Source organism: Stegodyphus dumicola, chromosome 4, assembly GCF_044657685.1.
Source record: "Stegodyphus dumicola isolate Sdum_Otavi_A_Nest chromosome 4, ASM4465768v1".
Lineage (NCBI taxonomy): Eukaryota > Metazoa > Arthropoda > Arachnida > Araneae > Eresidae > Stegodyphus > Stegodyphus dumicola.
The window spans coordinates 241185464-241205019 of record NC_140771.1 but is presented as its reverse complement, the minus strand read 5'-3'; the positions used below and the strand labels follow the sequence as shown (position 1 = coordinate 241205019).

The 19556-nt window shown below is 33.7% G+C and overlaps 1 protein-coding gene across 1 annotated transcript in view; it reads left to right on the top strand.

Moving 5' to 3' along the window:
- The window catches only part of LOC118194056 (microsomal triglyceride transfer protein large subunit-like), a 139337-nt gene that overhangs the window by 117141 nt on the left and 2640 nt on the right, over nt 1-19556 (top strand). The window contains exons 14-17 of the mRNA XM_035365243.1: nt 7664-7785; nt 15333-15527; nt 17515-17669; nt 18762-18932. Of these exons, the coding sequence (XP_035221134.1) occupies nt 7664-7785; nt 15333-15527; nt 17515-17669; nt 18762-18932 (643 nt within the window). The remainder of the gene's footprint in view (nt 1-7663; nt 7786-15332; nt 15528-17514; nt 17670-18761; nt 18933-19556) is intronic.

The following is a 19556-nucleotide window of genomic DNA, read 5'->3' as shown; positions in this document are numbered from 1 at the left end:
AAATTTTGAATAATAAGCTAATTTTTTAAAAATGTGCTAACTCGTGTGATACTAAAACTAAACTAACTACTCGTGTGATTTTTACCAAAACTTGGCACTTTGGCATAATTTGAAACGTAGAATCGAAATATGAAAAAAATAGGTATGTCTTTTGCGAAAAAGTCCGGTTTTGTGTGAAAATACCTATATTTGAAGAGTATATATAAATCTAATACATATCCTAAGTCGCGAAACATGAAAAACGCAAGTTAAATTTCGTCAAGCGGCCCGCTTGAACGAGGGATATAAAACTGTCACATATTTTGTTTTCAAGGTGTACACAATTTAAACTTTTTATATGCCCATATGCATAAACAAATATAGAAATAGAGTTAATTACTTATTGAATTAAACTTCAAGAATTTTATCCGCTTTTATTTTGCTAATAACAAAAAGGAAAATTTAAGCGGTGGAAGTGTGTGATTCATGAGTTAACCATGTCATTCAGAAAGTGCGGAGTCGAAGAAAAAATTGGGCTCAGTTTGCTAAAGAGACCGCAAATCCTAGAATACTCTGTGAAAGATCTGGCACACGTACAACTCTGTGTTTAAATTTAATAGAAGATACATAATGGTAATTATTTTGAGCTATTGGTTGTGTAAATCTCAATTTAAAATCTTGAATCAAGGAATTTATAAGTGAGAATTTCGACTTTATTGAAGAGGTAAGAATGCAATAAATTTTCTCCCAATATCAGTGTACTTGAGTTCAAGAGAATTTAGGAGTTTTATATAAAAAAAAAAAAAAAAAAAAAAAAAAAACTGAGAAAATACATTCATGTCCATAAATTAAGGATAATGCAAAATCAGGCAAAGGAAGAGTTAGAAGCAAAACAAATTCGACTCATTTTTAAAGCTTATCTATTAAACAAAAGGTAAAGAGCAAAAAAAGATGCTATATGTTTGATATTATTAAAAAAATTAGTGATTTTTTCTCCCTGGAGCAAATTACAAAAAATAAAAAAAAAAAAAATAAATAAAAATAAAAAATAAAAAAAAAACCTATTTACAAAAAACCAATATTACATGGTTGGTATGATTGTTAATACACTGTATATCTCCCAGACGATGCAATACAGTCCGTACAACGCCTAGGCATGCTGAGTATCAAATTATCGATCTGATCTTGGGGGATATTACACCATTCAAAAAGCAATGCTCTCCGAAGTTCCGGTAGACATGTAGGAGGAGGTTGAAGGGCTGCAACTCGTCGGCCAAGCATGTCCCACACGTGCTCCACTGGATTCAAGTCCGGTGAGAATGCTGGCCAGTCCATACGGGTGATATCAAGCGATTGAAGGCATTTGCTTACGATGTTTGCACGATGAGGACGGGTGTTGTCATCCATAAACACAAATTGTGCGCCTATGGCGCCCCGAAACAAACGTACATGTTGTTCCAGAAGGACGTCCCGATAGATTTGGCTTGTCATGGTTCCAATTTGAACATGCAGTTCAGTTCTGGAACCCAAAATAATTCCACTTCAAACGAGCACTCCTGTACCACCGCAACGGTGTCGTTCAATGATGTTTTCTTGGTGGTAACGAGTACCTGGATCTCTGCATATGAAAGTCCGGCGAGAATCAGACTGCAAGCTAAACCTGGACTCGTCGGAAAACATCACACAAGCCCACTGTTGCGGTGTCCACAATGCATGCTCTCTACTCCAGGCTAACCTCAGGCGATAGTGAGTTGCAGTAAGTGGAACGCATCTGACAGGTCTACGAGTATATAAACCAATCTGCCCTAAGCGTTTGTACCCGGTCTGCCTTGAAATTGTCGTACCAGTGGCGGAAGAGAGCTGACGAGACAGTTCTGAGACTGTGCTCCGCCTGTTTCTTTTGGCAGTAACTGCCAAATACCGGTCCTCATTCGGCGTTGTAACTCTGGGGCGACCTGTGCTGTAACGTCTACTCACATTACCATCATCTTGAAATCGTTGCCAAAGCCTGGAGATGACACTCTGGGCAATTCCAAGTTCGTCTGATACTTCCAGTTGGGTACGCCCACATTCCAGACGGCCGATAATTCTACCACGTAAAAAATCATCCAAATGCGTCCTTTGTGTCATAACTATTCGGTTATTGCACTGAAATGCTTATAAAGCGCCTGCGAACAATTTTACTTCTTTGCCTGTATTCCTTATATATCACGCTCTTACAATCTCGTCACTGTGACGTATCACCGGTGTCATCTGGTTACTTCCTGAAATTTGCGTATGATTCTTGAAGATGTGTGTAGTGATTTTACAGGTGATATATTTATTTTAGAGTTCGATTTCAGCGTGACTCCGAATTATCCTTAATTTATTGTCATGAGTGTAGAATATGGGTAATGCATGACTGGAGATAACACTCTATTTTCTGCTGCTTGATAATTTAAACACGAAATATTTTTTAGTATTTATTATTTCTTACTTCAAGTGAAAATCCGACCGCTCAGAAATCAATTGCAAAGTCTTTAAATACTGTAGCAATAATAAATAAGATAATAAAACCAAGATTTACAACTTGAAAAACCTAAAAACATGATATTCACCAGCTTTTGGGGAGGCAGGTGGCTCAACGCTGAACAGTTTGCAGAACCCTGTATGGAAACTATGTAGCAGAAGATACATGGAAATACATTGTAGTCCTTGGTGAAGTTTTGGGGTTTACTTAAATGATTGCAATAAAAATGCCTGTTTATGATCGAAAACGAGGAGAAGAAAATATACAAACGTAGTTCCGTCAATGCAAAGAAAGTTTCAATAAAGAATTTATGATTTTCACAGAATTCTCTTACAGTGGGAAATTTAAAATTAGAACAGCGGGGAAAAAAGAGAAAATCAACCTAATGCATTATAAGGTATTTCTCTCTCCCTTTCCGTTTCTGCATGCCTTCCTGCTGTAATGGCTAGCACACTCGGCGCGTGTTCGAAAGGTCCAGGTTCGAATCCCGGCGAGGGCATTGCCCATTTTCATGTCTTCTGCTTCAAATTAACCTATTGTCTCTACAATGGCACCCGAACTAAAAAGATGGTGGATGATGATTCTTTATCAACAGGATTTGGCTATTGGGTCCCCTAATTCCCGGTCGCTCTTTAAAAGGGAGAGTGTATAAGGTACTTTCTCCCTCCATTCTGCATGCCTTCGGGGTGTAATGGTTAGCACACTCGGCGCATATTCGAGAGGTCCAGGTTAGAGTCCCGGAGAGGACATTGTTCATTGTTTTGTGTGTCCTACTTCAAAAATCCTAATGACTGTATAGAACTATTAAGAAAAAACTTTTTGTCCGATATTTATAGAAGAAATTTCATTTCTTTATCCCAACGTCTTTCAAAGAATGAAACTTCATGAAGACACAGCAAAAAGTTATATTTAGAAACGTACCATTGCATTCCTGGAAAAGAACGAAAACTGATACAGGTATTGCATATAGTACAGAGTGGTCATAAAAAAACTTCCCCTCTATATATGAACCATACGAGTCCCAAGCGGCCTATCCGCTCAACCAATCGAAATGAAACTTCAGATATTTTTATTTGAAACCGTGCGCTCGAGATTGTTATGATATAAAACAATACAGCTCCTACGGTGACGGTTACACTGAATATATTTCGAAATTGTCGAGTAGTAGCACTTACGTTTTCCCTCCTCAAACTCATAAGCGCATTGGAAAACCATAAATGACATTAAAACGGTACACGTATAATGAAAACTGCCGGCGTAAAACATTTGCTAAGAAGACCATTATAAAAAAACCAGTGACAACACAAGAAAGGAGAGGGAAAACAACTGCTCTTGGAATTACGAGTTTCCAACGTGCTCACCTTTGCAGATAATAATGCACCGCATGCGTGAGATTGTTAGGAACAATGACGAGCTAAACATTGCCGGAAGAATCTGTATGACTTCACGGTTTTATGGCATCTTTCAATTCTGACAAATCTCGTGGATTTGATGTGCACATCTTATATTTCGAGTAACCCAAAATCACAAATACATTCGATACTATAATCTTGAGAACTATTTTTACTCCCTTGCACTAAGTGAAGGAAGTATTGTAATCGCGAAAAATTTCTAGTATCATATTTCAAAGGTTATACCCATTTTGACCTTCCTCGAATCCATTTCGACATTTTTTTTTTTTTTTTCGTACGCACAGAATAAAGGACTCTCCCTTTCAAACGAATTGTAGAATGCATTGAAAAGGGATATTCTCGTGACATTTGTACGTATGTATCTCGCATAACTCAAAACCGGTTAGCCACAGAACGTTGAAATTTTGTTTATGGGGTTGCTATAACATCTGGTTGTGCACCTCCTTTTTACTTCCTTGTACGAAGTAAAAAGGAAGTATTGTAATCGCGAAAAGTTTCAGGCAGCATATTTCAAAGAAAATATCCATTTTGACCGCTATCGAATGCAATTTAACGATATTTTTGCGTGATACCTATACGTAAGGACAGAATAAAAGACTCCTTTCCTCCAAAAAATTATAAATCTGCTTTAAAATGAATTCTGAAGAGAATTTTTCGTGGCGTCTGTACGAACGTATGTACGTACGTATCTCGCATAACTCAAAAAAGAGTAGCCTCAGAACGTTGAAATTTTATATATAGGACTGCTATAACATGTAGATGTGCACCTCGTATTTTGGTTGCAATCGGCCACACCAAACGTATATAAATATATTTATATATATATATATCCACTCTGTTACCCGGCTCAGTGATCTCAGTATCTTTACTCTTTTATGTTTGTAAATTGTACATTTTTTGCTTTAAAAATGATTGAATTATGTTGTTTTTATCTTTCGGTTAAGGTTTTATGCCTTTCGCAATTCTGGAAGCAATATTTGTACAATTATCAACAATTTAAAAGCTCTTTAAATGCGGTTCAGTTTTAAATAACATGGCGAACATATTTGTTTACATTTGAAACAGCAGAATTGTAGATTTGTTGCCAATCTAGAGAGACTAAGTTTCGCAACACAAAAATAACGCCTTCATTTAATGTATTTTTGCCTTGTTGCAAAGTGAGAACTGAATTAATTGAATGAGAAATACTAAATCGTCTGAGAAAAACTGTTTCGTTTCTGTTTTTTTTTTTTTTTTTTTTTTTTGCTTAATTTCTTTCATACATCGTTCTAGGTTTATTATAGTATTTGAATAGAACATGTGGCAACGATAAGATAATTCTTCAAATGATATAAATTTTGTGCATTCAGAGTGTCGTTATAGTAAACAAATATAGTGAATTTTAAAGAGTGCATTTATTTTATTGTGGTTTATGCGCTGTCGACGAAGTAGATTTAATTCAATCCAATCAATTTAAATGAAATTCAAGAAAAAAATGCGTATAATTTAATATTCCGTACCAGGAAGTCATGTGGTGTCCACATCAGATTTTTTTTAATTGCAATTTACTGTACCAAACAGATTTATATATATACTTAACGCTTATCCGTCTTAAAGATTCTTACCCGGCCTTTATTTTCGCAATCGTTGGTCGTAGTCATATTCTTCCAACTACAGAAGTGTTTTAAATGACGAAAATATTCTTGTTTTAGCAATGTAAATTTAAAAAAAAATTGTTTTCACTTAGTAACAAAATTTCGGTTACATTTTTAATGCGGTGTTCCGATTCCTGTATTTATATTTGAGAAAGCTTTTTACTCCTTATGAAAAAATAAAATTATAAAAATGTTGACTTCCGTATCACCGGAATATTTAATTTCGAAATTTGAACTTTTTAGTGTCATTTTTAACTTACAGTGAAAGATCGATTAATTTAGAATAATTCGAAGAAATATGTTTTAAATTAAATGAAGCAAGAAGAGATGTATATAGTTTAATAGACCCTACAAGAAAGACATGTGGTGCCCTAATCAGAATTGTTTTTTAGAATGTACTTTACCGCGTGCAAGAACAGAGAAACTTTCTCATATTTTAGGGGTGCTCGACATGAGAAAGATTGAAAATCTATAGTTTAAATAATTATATATGTGGTCATAATCTCGACAATTAGTTTTTTAAAGAGGTTCTTATCTCTGTTTTCATTTAAACTGTGGCATCAGTCAGGTTTCCAGAATGTCCAAGTAAACCTTTTTAACCCTTTAACTGTCAAGTTATTTTGTTGATTTGGGCACACAAATTGTCAAATTTTTTTATTGGAAAAATAAAATGTTTAGTACAAAATAAAATATACTTAAGTAGTTAAAAATTTATATTTTGAAGTACATGGGTAAAATTTCTAATGTCTTGTAGCCACTGCGTATTTGCTAGAGGCGGCTGCCACTCAACATGGCAGTTGTAAAGTTCGCTTCTAGTGGAGCATTATTTTCTAAAAATGAAAAAAATTATTTTCTAAAAAATAAACAAATGAAAAAAAAATAAAAGTGAATACCTATTGATAGTTCAGTAATTCAATCTTGTGTGGTACAACTGGAAACACTTTTCCAAGTACAAACCAACTCCACAATCACTACACTACAATCGTGTTTCCTTCCTTATCTTTTTCCCATTGTTATCCTTTTTCGAACAACACACTTTGTAATGTCTTGTAGGCTCATGTTTCGCAAGAGTAGGAGGAATATGGGAAATAAAATGCCGTTCAGTAAGACGGGCAGGGTTATCTATTGTAGGTGGTCTGCCAACATTCTTTTGTCCAGAAGCTGCGTCATCATATTTATGTAAAAGCTTTTATACAACTTGGATTCCAAATTCTAAAAATGTAATATGTTTCCCAACTACATTTTTATAGAACAAATATGAGTTCCAGAGTACCTTGTCTAGTAAATGTAAAAATATCTTTTTAAAATATTTTTCTGACGTTTTCGGATTGTTGGATGAAAGGATATTTCCTAATCACAGCGATCTACACCACCCATAGTTAACAATCTTCGGCTTGAGTATATCTTCATTTTTTTTATTTTTGAGGCTGACCATGGAAGTATCATGAATACTGCTCATCAAACACACAGCCTTCATCTTTGGTTGAAGAATCTAAATCATCTATATAACGCTTCAAAGAACTGGACGCCATTTTACAACAAAAAGATCCCGTGCACTTTGAACCAAAGAACTTATAACCTCTAACCTTTGAAATCTTCAGTAAAGTGCTGTCATCTATTGAATTGAGTGCACATTAACTTTTCCCGAGATATAGTCGGGTTTGACAAAGAGATGAAGCCGAAATAAACGTCTCCCGATATATATTCGGGTATAACAATACGATGCACTCAAAAAAAAATTACCCCGAGAAATACTCGGGCGTGACATTTTCGAACACCAGTGCTGTGCCCGAGATTATCTCGGGCATGACAATTAAAAAGTTAATGACAAGATATTGTCTCCCGTGCCACAAAAAGTGGACGCTGTGAGCATGCGTGAAATATTAAAAAAAATAACTTAATCAGTTTGCAACTTTTCAGCACAGTAAAATCTGTTATTGGTTGCATAAAATTTGTATTATGCTTTTTAAAAACATTTCACTGGTTTGTGAATAACTCAGTATCTGATGACTGAGTCTGTGAACTTCTTTTCATTGACTATAAATACTGAGTATGTAACTTGAGGTATTTCACATTAAAGGAAGGATAAAATTAGTATGCGTTATTCTAGCCTATGCTTTTCATTCCAGCTGCTGATGGAATAAATGTAACATACGGAATAGAAATGGAAATGCTAGACGGAGGATTATTGAAGAGGAGCTCCTTCGACGTGGATTTTGAAACTTCAGTGGGAATATCCAACCTGCTTTCCGTAAATAAACTAATTAATTTCTTTAAATAATAACCACTTCCGAATTACAGAATTGTGATATTTTAGTTTTATTAATTTTTATTACCAACGACAGCGACCTAAAAATGATAATTATAAAAAGAGAAAAAGTAAAATACAATCTGAAAGGTTTCAGATTTTAAATTACGTCTAAAGGGGCGTCTTTCTAATGTTTTGTACAGTCAAAAGTCGTTAATTCGGACACCCATAATCCGGAATGATCTATAATCCGGACCTCAAAGCTAAAATCTTTCTGCGCATGCGCATAGGCGTTTTATGCGTGCGCGCAAGGCATTTACGACTGCGCATATGCGTTTGAGCAAGCGCAGAATACTTTTCGCGTGCGCGTTTAATGTATAACGGACGGTATAAGCTCTAATTATCTATTTCAGTTAATGTTGATGATTGCGTTGTTCCTTAATCTTCGAATTGGATCCGGCTTATTATTTTTTGCAGACTGTAAGAGCAATTTCATAAAAGTAAGCTTGAACTTTCGATTATGTCAAATAGAATTTCCGATGCTGGAGCTCCCAAAGGTAAAGAAAGTATGTTTCGATGTCCATCAAACAAAAAACGAATTGCTACAAAAAATAGATAAAGCCATATCCTTTGTTTATCTAACCGTTCCGAAATCTGCTTATCAATTTCACGCTGCTCTGCGCGGGGGGGGGGGGACGTTGTGGCGCGCAATGAACTGGAAGTTAATCTGTCAGCACTATCGTTATCTTCAGGGCAGATGTTTTTATTTTATTCGGCTTATAATTCCTTACTAAATGTAGTATTTAATCTCGATGTACTCCGTCTTTGATATGATTTAAATCAAATTCCTCGTCATTATAAATATCACGAATACAAATCAAATAGTTTTCTGGTTGCAATTTTCTAATTTCGGCTATGCGTAAGGTATGCTTCACGCATGCGCGCGTTGAAAGAAATGTTTAATAAAGTAAACAAATAAATATTAAGCTTCTTTTTTTGTAAATTTTGATACCCTTTAGATCATAATTGCTCATTATTTTATAAATTACGGTTTCATATTTTTAATTTTATAATTTCTGCATGCCATCTTACCAGATTTAAACTAATGATCTATAATCTGGAAAAATCGATAATCCGAAATCGCCGAAGTCCCGACGAGTCCGGATTAAAGACTTTTGACTGTATGTCACTTTTATTTATTAAATATCATGTTCTAAGTACTCAAACCATAAAATTCATTTCAACAGCAATATCGCAAAATAATTTTAAAATGAGCATATCTTTAGAATTTCTGATACACAGTCTCTCGCCCTGGAGACAAAAATATTTTTTTTTTTTGGTACAGTGTTGCCATTGCTCGCTTTGAAATCATTTAGTTTGTTAATAAAAAATTCGTTGAAGTGCTACAAAATATAAAATCGATAATAAAACAAATTTCAAAACTAGGGCTTCCACATGCCCATATTCTATGGAAGATTACGTTATTCAAATTTTGATGGCTCTAGGTACCGTTGTTTTATCACAATGCGAGAAACATACATACATTCATTCAAATTCTTCCTTATTTAATTTCTTTAAATGTAATACAGGGCGATAATATTTGGCGGCAACAATTTGAAAAGTGATTCGCCGTTTATAGTTTCCAGCGCAAAATGCAAAACGAAATTAATAGTTCTTCTGGGCAAATTGCCCCTTTGAACTAAAAATATATGGTCATTTTAATGATTCTAGCTAATATAATTACATAAAAATATTTAATATTTATAATTAGACATTACATGATTTAAATGAATCAGATTAAAGATTTTAAAAAGTATTTTTTTGCTTCTAGAAAACTACTGGACCAAATGTTATCAAACTCGGTAGTCGTGTAAAGGAGGTCATGGGAATTTATTTTTCACGAAAAAAAAAGTTTAAAAAAAACATGAAAGGTTTCAGATTTTAAATTACGTCCAAAGGGGCGTTTTTTTAACATTTTGTGTGTTACCTTTATTTATTAAATATCCTGTTCTTTGCACTTAAACCATAAATTTCAGTTCAGTAGCAATGTCGCAAAATAATTTTAAAGGGGTATCAGAAACCCCTATACCGACAATGTTAAATTGGCCATTTTCGATGTACCTTTTCTCAAAATCTGCTGTAGATACAAGCTTGAAATTTTTTCTGTAATTAAAGTATACCTATCTGATTATACTCAAATGAGCTTTTGAAACATTTTGAATTTTAGAGTAAATTACAGAATATTTTGTTAGGCATAGTAACAAATTAATTCTGTAATTTACTCTAAAATTCAAAATGTTTAAATTAAATTAATTCTGTAATTTACTCTAAAATTCAAAATGTTTATAGTAAAATTTAGCACTTTTCTCACGCAAAAAAAAATTTAAATTTTTTTTTTCTAAATTTATTACAAAAAGCTCATTTCAGTAAATATTAGGAAACCTAATAAATAAGCCATAAAAAGTTTAGATACCTGCGAGCAGTAGTTCCTGAGAAAAGGTACATCGAGTATAAAAAAAATCACGTTTGGAGAAAAAAGCGTTTTTATGTAAAAATCCTCATTGATCAAAGCAGTAGATGACAAATTAATACTAGATTTTTTTACAGTTCTAATTTTCATAGAGATTAAAGAATGGTATTTTTAGAAAGATAAAAGTGAAGATAATTTGAAAATGCAAAAATCCGAAATCACAATTTTTTGAAGATTTTGGGGTTCCAACACCCCTTTTAAGATGAGCCTATCTTTAGAATTTCAGATACACAGTTCCGCGCGCTGGAGATAAAAAGGTTTTTGTTTTCTTTTCCCCTTAGATTGTTGCCATTGCTCGCTTTCAAATCATTGAGTTTGTTACTCAAAAATTCGTTAAAGTTTTACAAAATAGGAAATCGATAAAAAAACAAATTCCAAATTTCAAATTTGGGTTTCCACATGCCCATATTCGCCGTAGGATTACGTCATTCAAAATTCGATGGTACCGTTGTTTATCACAATGCGAGAAATATGCATACATTTATGCAGATTTTTCCTTATTTAATTTCTTCAAATATAATGCAGGACTCTAACATTGGGTGGCAACAGTTTGAAAAGTGAAAAGGACATTTATAGTGATTCAACGCAAAATCGCAAAACGAAAACAATAGTCCTTCATGGACAAAGTCCCTTTGTACTAAAAACGTACCACCAGGAGATAAATGGCGCTGTATGTCATTTTATTAAACGAAATAAGGTCGGAATCTAACTACACCTTTTTTTTATACGGGTTTAACATATTGTATACCCTTAAGAAACGTTGACCTATACAGAATTATCATTTTAAGGCTTTAAAGGCGATAAATGTCGAGTGCGCCATCAGTGTAACGGAGAGATCCGTCTATGTAAACCACAAAATAGCGATTAGAAAATGCGAGATCGCAAAACTGTGCGCATTCCGGAAATCGTTTTCTTACAGATCACCAATTTGTGATTTTTAAAGCCTGAATTAGGCGCTAAGACATGAAGATATCGGTTTGAAACGTTTCTAATTGTTTATAAAACGAACGTTTTTGTGGGGTTATGCAAAATCGCAATGGTTTGTATTTGTCTTAAGTCAAGAAGAAGCAAATGATTTATGCAAATAATCTAAACAATTTGGCGGAATTAAAAAATGCGATACACCGACATGTCCGTAACATTCCTCCTGATATGTTAAGAGCTGCTGTTGAGAATGCAGTAACAGGATTTAACTTGCTTTCGGAAAATGGTGGATGCCACATTCAACATGCTTTGTAACACGTTTCAGAAAGGATTGAACACATTTTAAACCGATGTCTTCATGTCTTATTTCGTTTAACAATATTGCATACAGCACCATTCCCTCCCTGGTGGTGAGTTTTTGAACTTTTCTTCTTTCGCGGAAAATAAATTCCGATTACCTCCTTTCCACGATTACCAAGTTTGATAACATTTGGTTCAGTAGATTTCCTTTTATGACCATTTCAAAGTGGAACTTCAATTTCAAATTTTCGCTCGTATAAGATAATAGTATTTCGTTTTAGACAGTGGCAACATATTGCCTTTAAATAACGGAATGCATTGACTAAGACTAAAAGTTAAATTATGTATTATTCAATTATGTGTCTGTGCCTACTTTCCTCAAAAGTTGTTTGAGAATATTCCTTTGGATATTTTGCAGATTTGATGAACATTCTTTTGACAGATAATTCGTAACGACAGTTTGACAGGCACAGTGCCTCTGGCACCGGCATCCTGGTGTCGCACCATTCTACACCGACGATGATGAAAATGGAAGACAAATATCGTATATCTTAAAGAATTAGCGTTATTTCCTCTTTTGAATGGGCAAGACTGCCTAAATGCCTATCTTTTTTAAATTCGGCTTAAGGCCTCTTCAGTCTGTAATCTTTGTAACTCTAGATAAGGTCAATATTGGTGAATGCACTGCCCTATTATCCTTTAATTCTATTCTATTGTATTATTCTGTTGCATTGGAAAGCAAGACCAAGGCTTAGTGACCAAATGTCTGACATTTGTAAAATTAAATATATTTACTCGTCAATAATCGTCATATGTATTGTCTTAGATCCTTAAATTAACCTAATTTCATGTCGATAGTATTTCATTTCTTATTTTATTCTCATTAACTCAAAGGACGTTAGCCCAGAAGGGCTATTAATTTTGTTTTGGCATTTTGCGTCGATTCACTATAAAAGGCGAATCACTTTTCAAATTGTTGCCACCAAATATTATCGCCCTGTCTTATTTTTAAAGAAATTAAATAATGAAGAATCTGCATAAATGTATATTTCTCGCACTGTGATAAAACAACGGTACCTAGAGCCATCTAATTTTGAATAACGCAATCCTCCAACGAATATGGGCATCTGGGAAGCCCTAATTTGGAATTCGTTTGATTATCGATTTCATATTTTGTAACACTTTTAACGAATTTTTGATTAACAAACTCAACGATTTCAAAGCGAGCAATGGCAACACTGTACGAAAAAAAAAAAAACATTTTTATCTCCAGCGCGCGAGACTGTGTATCGAAAATTCTAAAGATAAGCTCATTTTAAAATTATTTTGCGATATTGGTGTTGAACTGAACTTTATGGTTTAAATGCGAAGAACATGATATTTGATAAACAGAGGTAACACACAATACATTAAAAAATACCTTCTGGGCGTAAAGTAAAATCTAATAGCTTCAGATTAATTTTATTTTATTTATTTATTTATTATTTTATTCTTATTTTTTATTTATTTATTTCTTATTTATTTTTCCTTTTTTATTTCTTTCTTTTTTATTTTATTAAAGAGAAATGAGAACTTGAGTTAAGAAACTACAGAAGACTGGTTCTCATAATTCGTGAAAAGCAAACTATAGTAATTTTTCAATGTTTTTCGGTTCTTTTTGTTTTATGTTCAGATGTTTTATGATACCTTTGTTAGCTTTGAGAGTGTTCGGGTTGTTGGAAACACTACAGCTAGCTCTGTGGGTTCTAATTCACGAGTTATCGTAATGGAACTGATATTTCTAGGTTCCGGCATACAAGAGCTTTAACGTTTAACTTAAAAGTTAATTGAATATCTACTTGAGAGTTAATATAAAAAATGCAGATAAAAAGGATAAAGTCTACTGGTCTGTTGTTACACTCATTCTCATTAACAGTCTCTCTTTTGGTCTATTTAGCTTTAATATTAAGCATCATTTTCTTCTAATAAAGAATTCATCATTTTTTTTCATTGCCATATACAGTTCAGCAGTAAAAGTATAAAACTTTTAAAAGTAGCAGCGTTAATTTTGACATACATTTTTCTACTGTTTTTCAGTCTTTTCACACTTCATTGTATCGATGTTCAGTTTGCTTAGTAAGAAGGCTTGCAAAACGTTTTTTTCTGTCTTTTTATTATTAACATTTTGTGTGTTAACTTTATTTATTAAATATCATATTCTTCTAACTTACACCACAATAACTTCAATTCAAAGCAAAGTAACAAGATATTTAAAAACAGCATACTTATGGAAAATCCGATAGACAGTCTTGCGCGTTGGGGATAAATATGCTTCATTCCGCAACGTGTTGCCACTTTTTGCTTTCAAATCATTGAGTTTGTTTATCGAAAGTTCATTCAGTTTTACAAACTAGAAATATAAAATTCGAAACTCAAAATTGGGCTTTCAGGTGCACACATCAGGGAGGAGAACTACGTAATTCAAAACTTGATGGCCTTAGGTACAGTCATTTTTTTCAGAATGCGAAGAACATACATACGTAGAGTCATGCAGATTCTTCATTATTTAATTTCTTTAAAAATAATACAGGGGGTAATATTTGGTGGCAACACTTTAAAAAGTGATTCACTGTTTTTAGTGGACCACGCAAAATGCCGTTTCGAAACGAATAGTCCTTTCAGGCTTACCCCGATTGGGTTAATAATAGTCCACTTGACTATGCTAAAATTCACACTTCAGTCTTAGTGCAAGACAAGCCAAAATTCTATTTTTAACTTTTTTTAACGAGCTAAGCCTCCAATCGCAGTTTACCGTGTTGGACAGGACTGCTCTAAAATCAGCTACACTGTCCAGGATTTTAAACATCAATAATCACCAGCTGCTAACTTCTTGCGGCTCCATTCTCCAGCTTGCTCCTCCACGCTTAGGTCCAGACTCAGACTGATGTTCTTCCGACAGTAGGCAAGTTCAAACATCAGACAATTCTTTGGTTCTAGATAACATGCTTATATCCCTACGCTGTTCTAAAAAAAATCTACCCAGCGAACTGCGTGACAGTGTCTGAAGTGATAGACAAAATGCAAAATAAAAACCAATTATTTAAAAAAAAAAGAAAATCTCAAAGGTTTCAGATTTTAAATTATGTCCAAAGGGGCGATTTTTTTTAACATTTTGTGTGCTACCTTTATTTATTAAATATAACGTTCTTTGTACTTAAACCATAAAATTCATACAAAATAATTTCAAATTGAGCTTATTTTTAGAATTTCCGATACACAGTCTCGCGCGCTGGAGTTTCTGTACAATGTTGCCATTGCTCGCTTTGAAATCCTTGAGCTTGTTAATCAAAAAGTCTTTAAAGTTTTACAAACTATGAAATCGATAATAAAGGAAATTCCAAATTTAAAATTTGGGCTTTCAGATGCCCATATTCGCAGTAAGATTACGTCATTCAACATTCGATGGCTCTAAGGTACCGTTGTTTTATCACAATGCGAGAAACATACATGCATTCATGCAGTTTCTTCATTTTTTAATTTTTTCAAATATAATACAAGGCGATACTATTCGGTGGTAACAGCTTGAAGAGTGAAACGGACATTCAGAGTGTTTCGACGCAAAATCGCAAAACGAAAACAATAGCCCCTCGGTGACAAAGCCCCTTTGGACTAAAAATAAAATAAATTGTGGCATGCTGAAGATTTCCAAATACTTTTTAGGAAGTAATTACTTTTGTGATAAAGATAATCGCAGTAATTTTATAAAGCTGGAATTAAATCTTATGTTAGTATTAATTCATAGCAACTGTTATTTTAGGTTGGGATGTTTGCCGAAGGTTTGTCTTCTATCGCTGGGGACTCTTCAGGAGAAGAGGGAGTCGATCCAACTGCTGGCATGGAGTTAACTTTTCTAGAATCTTCCCTAAGGCCGTATGTCTTTTTCAGCAGTACGTCAGAATTGATGGGTCATGCTTGGTCAGGAACTGCCAGTGAACCAACACCAGCTCTTCAGGTTAGAAATATATTCAGATTACAGCCATTTCATTATTCTTATACCACTTTTTCAGTATGCTCTAATTGCCTGTATGCTTTTTATTGACTAGTAACAATTAAAAAAAAATCCTGACGTGGACACCACATGACTTCCTTGTACGGCTTATTAAATTATACGCATTTTTTGCTGCACTTTAGTTATTTCCACGAATTTCATAAGCTTGCATATTTTTCATTCAATCAATTCGGTTATCACATCGTGAAAGCAAAGTAAAAATGCATAAAAACACAAAACATCTTCATTAATAATTGTGAAATACAGAAAAACTTAAAACATCAAATAAGTAAGTTATCAAGTTAAAAACAATTAAAGAAAAAAAATTTGCAATTATAATTAGAGATTTCTACGGGAAAATGAGCAATTCGGCCAACGGGCAGGAAGGCCTTTAGTGCGCAAAATTGAAAGTTAACTTTTGATCCCACTGTGCAGAAAGACTCTGAAGTTGGTGTTTCAACTGACTTAATTCACCATCCATTATACTAGGAGATTGAAATGTGAACAGATGGCATTGTCATTAGGCGTAGTGCCATTTAACCCTTTATGTCCGAAATTATTTTATTTTTTGAAGAAGATTTTTGTAACATTTTATCACATTTCTTCATGCATGAGACACATCTCACATTAAACTTTCAAAAATATGATAAGTTTTTCACTGCTCTTTTTTAATTTCAAATGGGGCCTTAAAAGTCCCATTGGGGAATAATTGAGCGATTTTAAAAATGGGATTTCAAATCTCGTAGAGAAATTTAAATTTTTGATAATTCTACAACTATTGTATGCAGATTAACTAAAGGCATAAAAACCTTAACTGAAACATATAACATAATTCAACTACTCTTAAAGCAAAAAATGCCCAATTTATCAATATATGAGAATAAAAGTACTTAGCTCATCAAGTCGGGTAATAGAGTGGGAATACATATTATATATATAATAATGTATGTAAACGTTTGGTGCGGCCGATTGCAACGAAAAAGGGGAGATCTACATGTTATAACAGTACCATATACAAAATTTCAACGTTCTTATCAAAATGACGCCAAATACTCGCCAAGTTTCTCGACTTTTGGCGATTTCTTGCCAAATTTGGTGACAAAATGCAGTCGTCAAAAGCATTGCCAGCTTGGTGCTACCTCGTCAAATTGATAAGCTAGCGATTTACCTCAATGTTAAATGGGCTTAGCCATGTAACTGTATTCTTCCAGTGATACTTCTCATCCTAAGGACTTTCATGTTACATTATACAAGAAATACTACAATTTACATATAGTTTCACTAAAATTACATAGATACAAAATTTGTAACAATACTATACCTGCGAAAATTAAGACTGGGTAAGAACATTTGCGGGCATGTTCTTCAAAATGTGAAAGATGAACGCCGAAATTATTCAAAGAAGAAGGCCAAAATTAAGATTAATTTGTAGAGACATTAGGTATTATTTTGGAAGCAGGAGAGATGAAAAATAAGCAACGCCTTCGCCAGAAATCGAACCACGGACATTTGGAATACGCGCCCAGTTTGCAGACCACTTCACTACGAAGGCATGCTAAGAAGGCGAGAGAAATACTTTAGATACTCCCCCTTTTAAAGGGCGACTGGGTTTAGACCCTTTTAAAGGCCACACCCAATCGCCAAATCCTGGGTGTGGAGAATCATCATCCACCAACCTTTTAATTCGAGCGCCACTGTAGAGTCAATAGGTTATTTTTAAATCAGGAGTGATGAAAAAAGAGCTACGCCCTCTCCGGGAATCGAGCCATGGACCTCTCGAATACGCGCCGAGCGTACAGACCACTGCACCACGAAGGCATGGTAAGAAGGCGGGAGAAATACCTTATAAATTAAGATCATTCGATAACTGGAGTGTAATACATTTATGTATTTATGCAACATTAAATGCAAAATTATATGTTTTATTTATATTTTTAATGTATTCTTTCAGGGTATTTTTGCATTAAGCGATGACAAAAATCTTGTTGTTCTCAACAATGGAATGATAGTTCGACTGGAACTGAGAGGCGTGCTGTCAGTGGATTTATCTGCTTCTATACAGATTTCCCTTTGGAATAGAAACTCTCAATCACAAGTCAAAAATGCGTAATGTACAATTACTTTTCTTGAGAATTATGAATTCGTATTTCTTTTCAGAGGAAAAATGTGGTTATCTCTGTCGAGTATGAAATCTTCTATATGTCTTTACTAATATTTTTCAGATATACTTAATTTGTTCTTCTTTTAAAGGGAAAAGTGATATTCCATAACGGATGCTTAAAAGTTATTTAAGAGAAATTTGAATGAGAATCAAGACATATTTAGAGTAACGAAAATGTTTACCTGAAATGTGCAGCTTCTAAACAAAATAATAGTTGTAGAAGATTATTTTATGGTAACTTCAAATACTCGGCAACGCGCTATGAAAGTAACAAAGTAATTCGAAAAACCACAGAAGTTTCTTTACAGCAATTTTTTTCCCTCTAGCAGTCTGTTTTTCGATAGCGTTAGTTTATAGTTAATATAAAAGACTTTGAAGTTCTGTTATTTCTAAAAATTATTTTCTAGAGAAATTGGTTATTTTTGTAGCAGGAGAAGAGATAAATGTGCATTGCTCTTGCCGGACTCGAATTTGGATTGGAACTTCTATTTAAATCATTTAATAGTCAATAATGAAACAATAGTTGATCATCTATTTTGCCATTAAAAATTTAAAATTTTACAAGCATAGTAATTACTTTTCATGAAAACAATTCTTGCGCAATTACTAAGAATACTATTGGTGACTGTTGAATATATCTTTACAAATTTTATAAATGAAAACCACAACTTACGAAGAGTAGTGAAACATCTAAGTTAAATTTATATGCTACTAAAAGTCTTCGACTTATTGATAACAACATCAGTGATTTCTGGTTGCTATAAATTTACATAATTTTTAGTTAACAATTATGTGGCAATTTTGAACAGTACTCTCTAATTTTGCATGCTCTGTAGATTGCCATACATTTTGTTCAATTCGGTGTTAGCTGCCAAAGTACAATTACTTTTATTTTCAGAAGGATATCTGTACATTATTAATGTTTCCAATCACATATTTCATATACCGAATTTACATCATCATATCTGAAATAATTTTAATATGCATATAGAAATGCTTTTATGATTTTTATGTTTAATTCAAAAAAATTATTTCAGCGCTGCCTTATTGATGGTTGGTGTTGCTACCGTGGATTCCGACATCGCCACAACGCAAGGGGCGTTTAACTTTATGGGGCAATCAGCTATTGAATTTAAGACTGACTTGGAGTTCTACGAAAGCCCTTTCAAAATGTGTTTGCAAATGGATCATCCTGATGTCATTATCAAGTAGGTTTAATTATATATTTAACTATTACTCTTAAAGTTGGAAAACCGTTAATGTTTACTTTATTCTAGTTCATGAGATGATTACCTGATTTGGTTTGTTAAAATGAGGAAACATCTACAAAAATAATAGTCTTTCGCACTTTATCTAGACCCATTAATGTTCACAATATCTAGCTGTTGAACAGAGTACCTTATTTTGGTCTACTGAAGTGCAGAGGAATCTACAAAATAAGAATTTTTCGCGGTTTGTGTAGAACCATTAATGGTCGCATCTAGCTGATGAGCAAAGTATATGGTTTTGGTCCACTGAAGTGCGGAATAATCTACAAAATAAGAATTTTCCGTGCTTTATCTTGGTAATTCATTGGTTGGTTTGGTTTCTTAAAATGAGGAATTATCTATAAAAATAATAGTTTTTCGCACTTTATCTAGACCCATTAATGTTCACAATATCTAGCTGATGAACAGAGTACTTTATGGTTTTGGTCCACTGAAGTGCGGAGTAATCTACAAAATAAGAATTTTCCTCGCTTTATCTTTGTAATTCATCAGTGTTCACATAATCTAGCTGATAAAGGGATTACCCGATTCTGTTGGTTCGAGTGCGAAATCATCTACAAAATA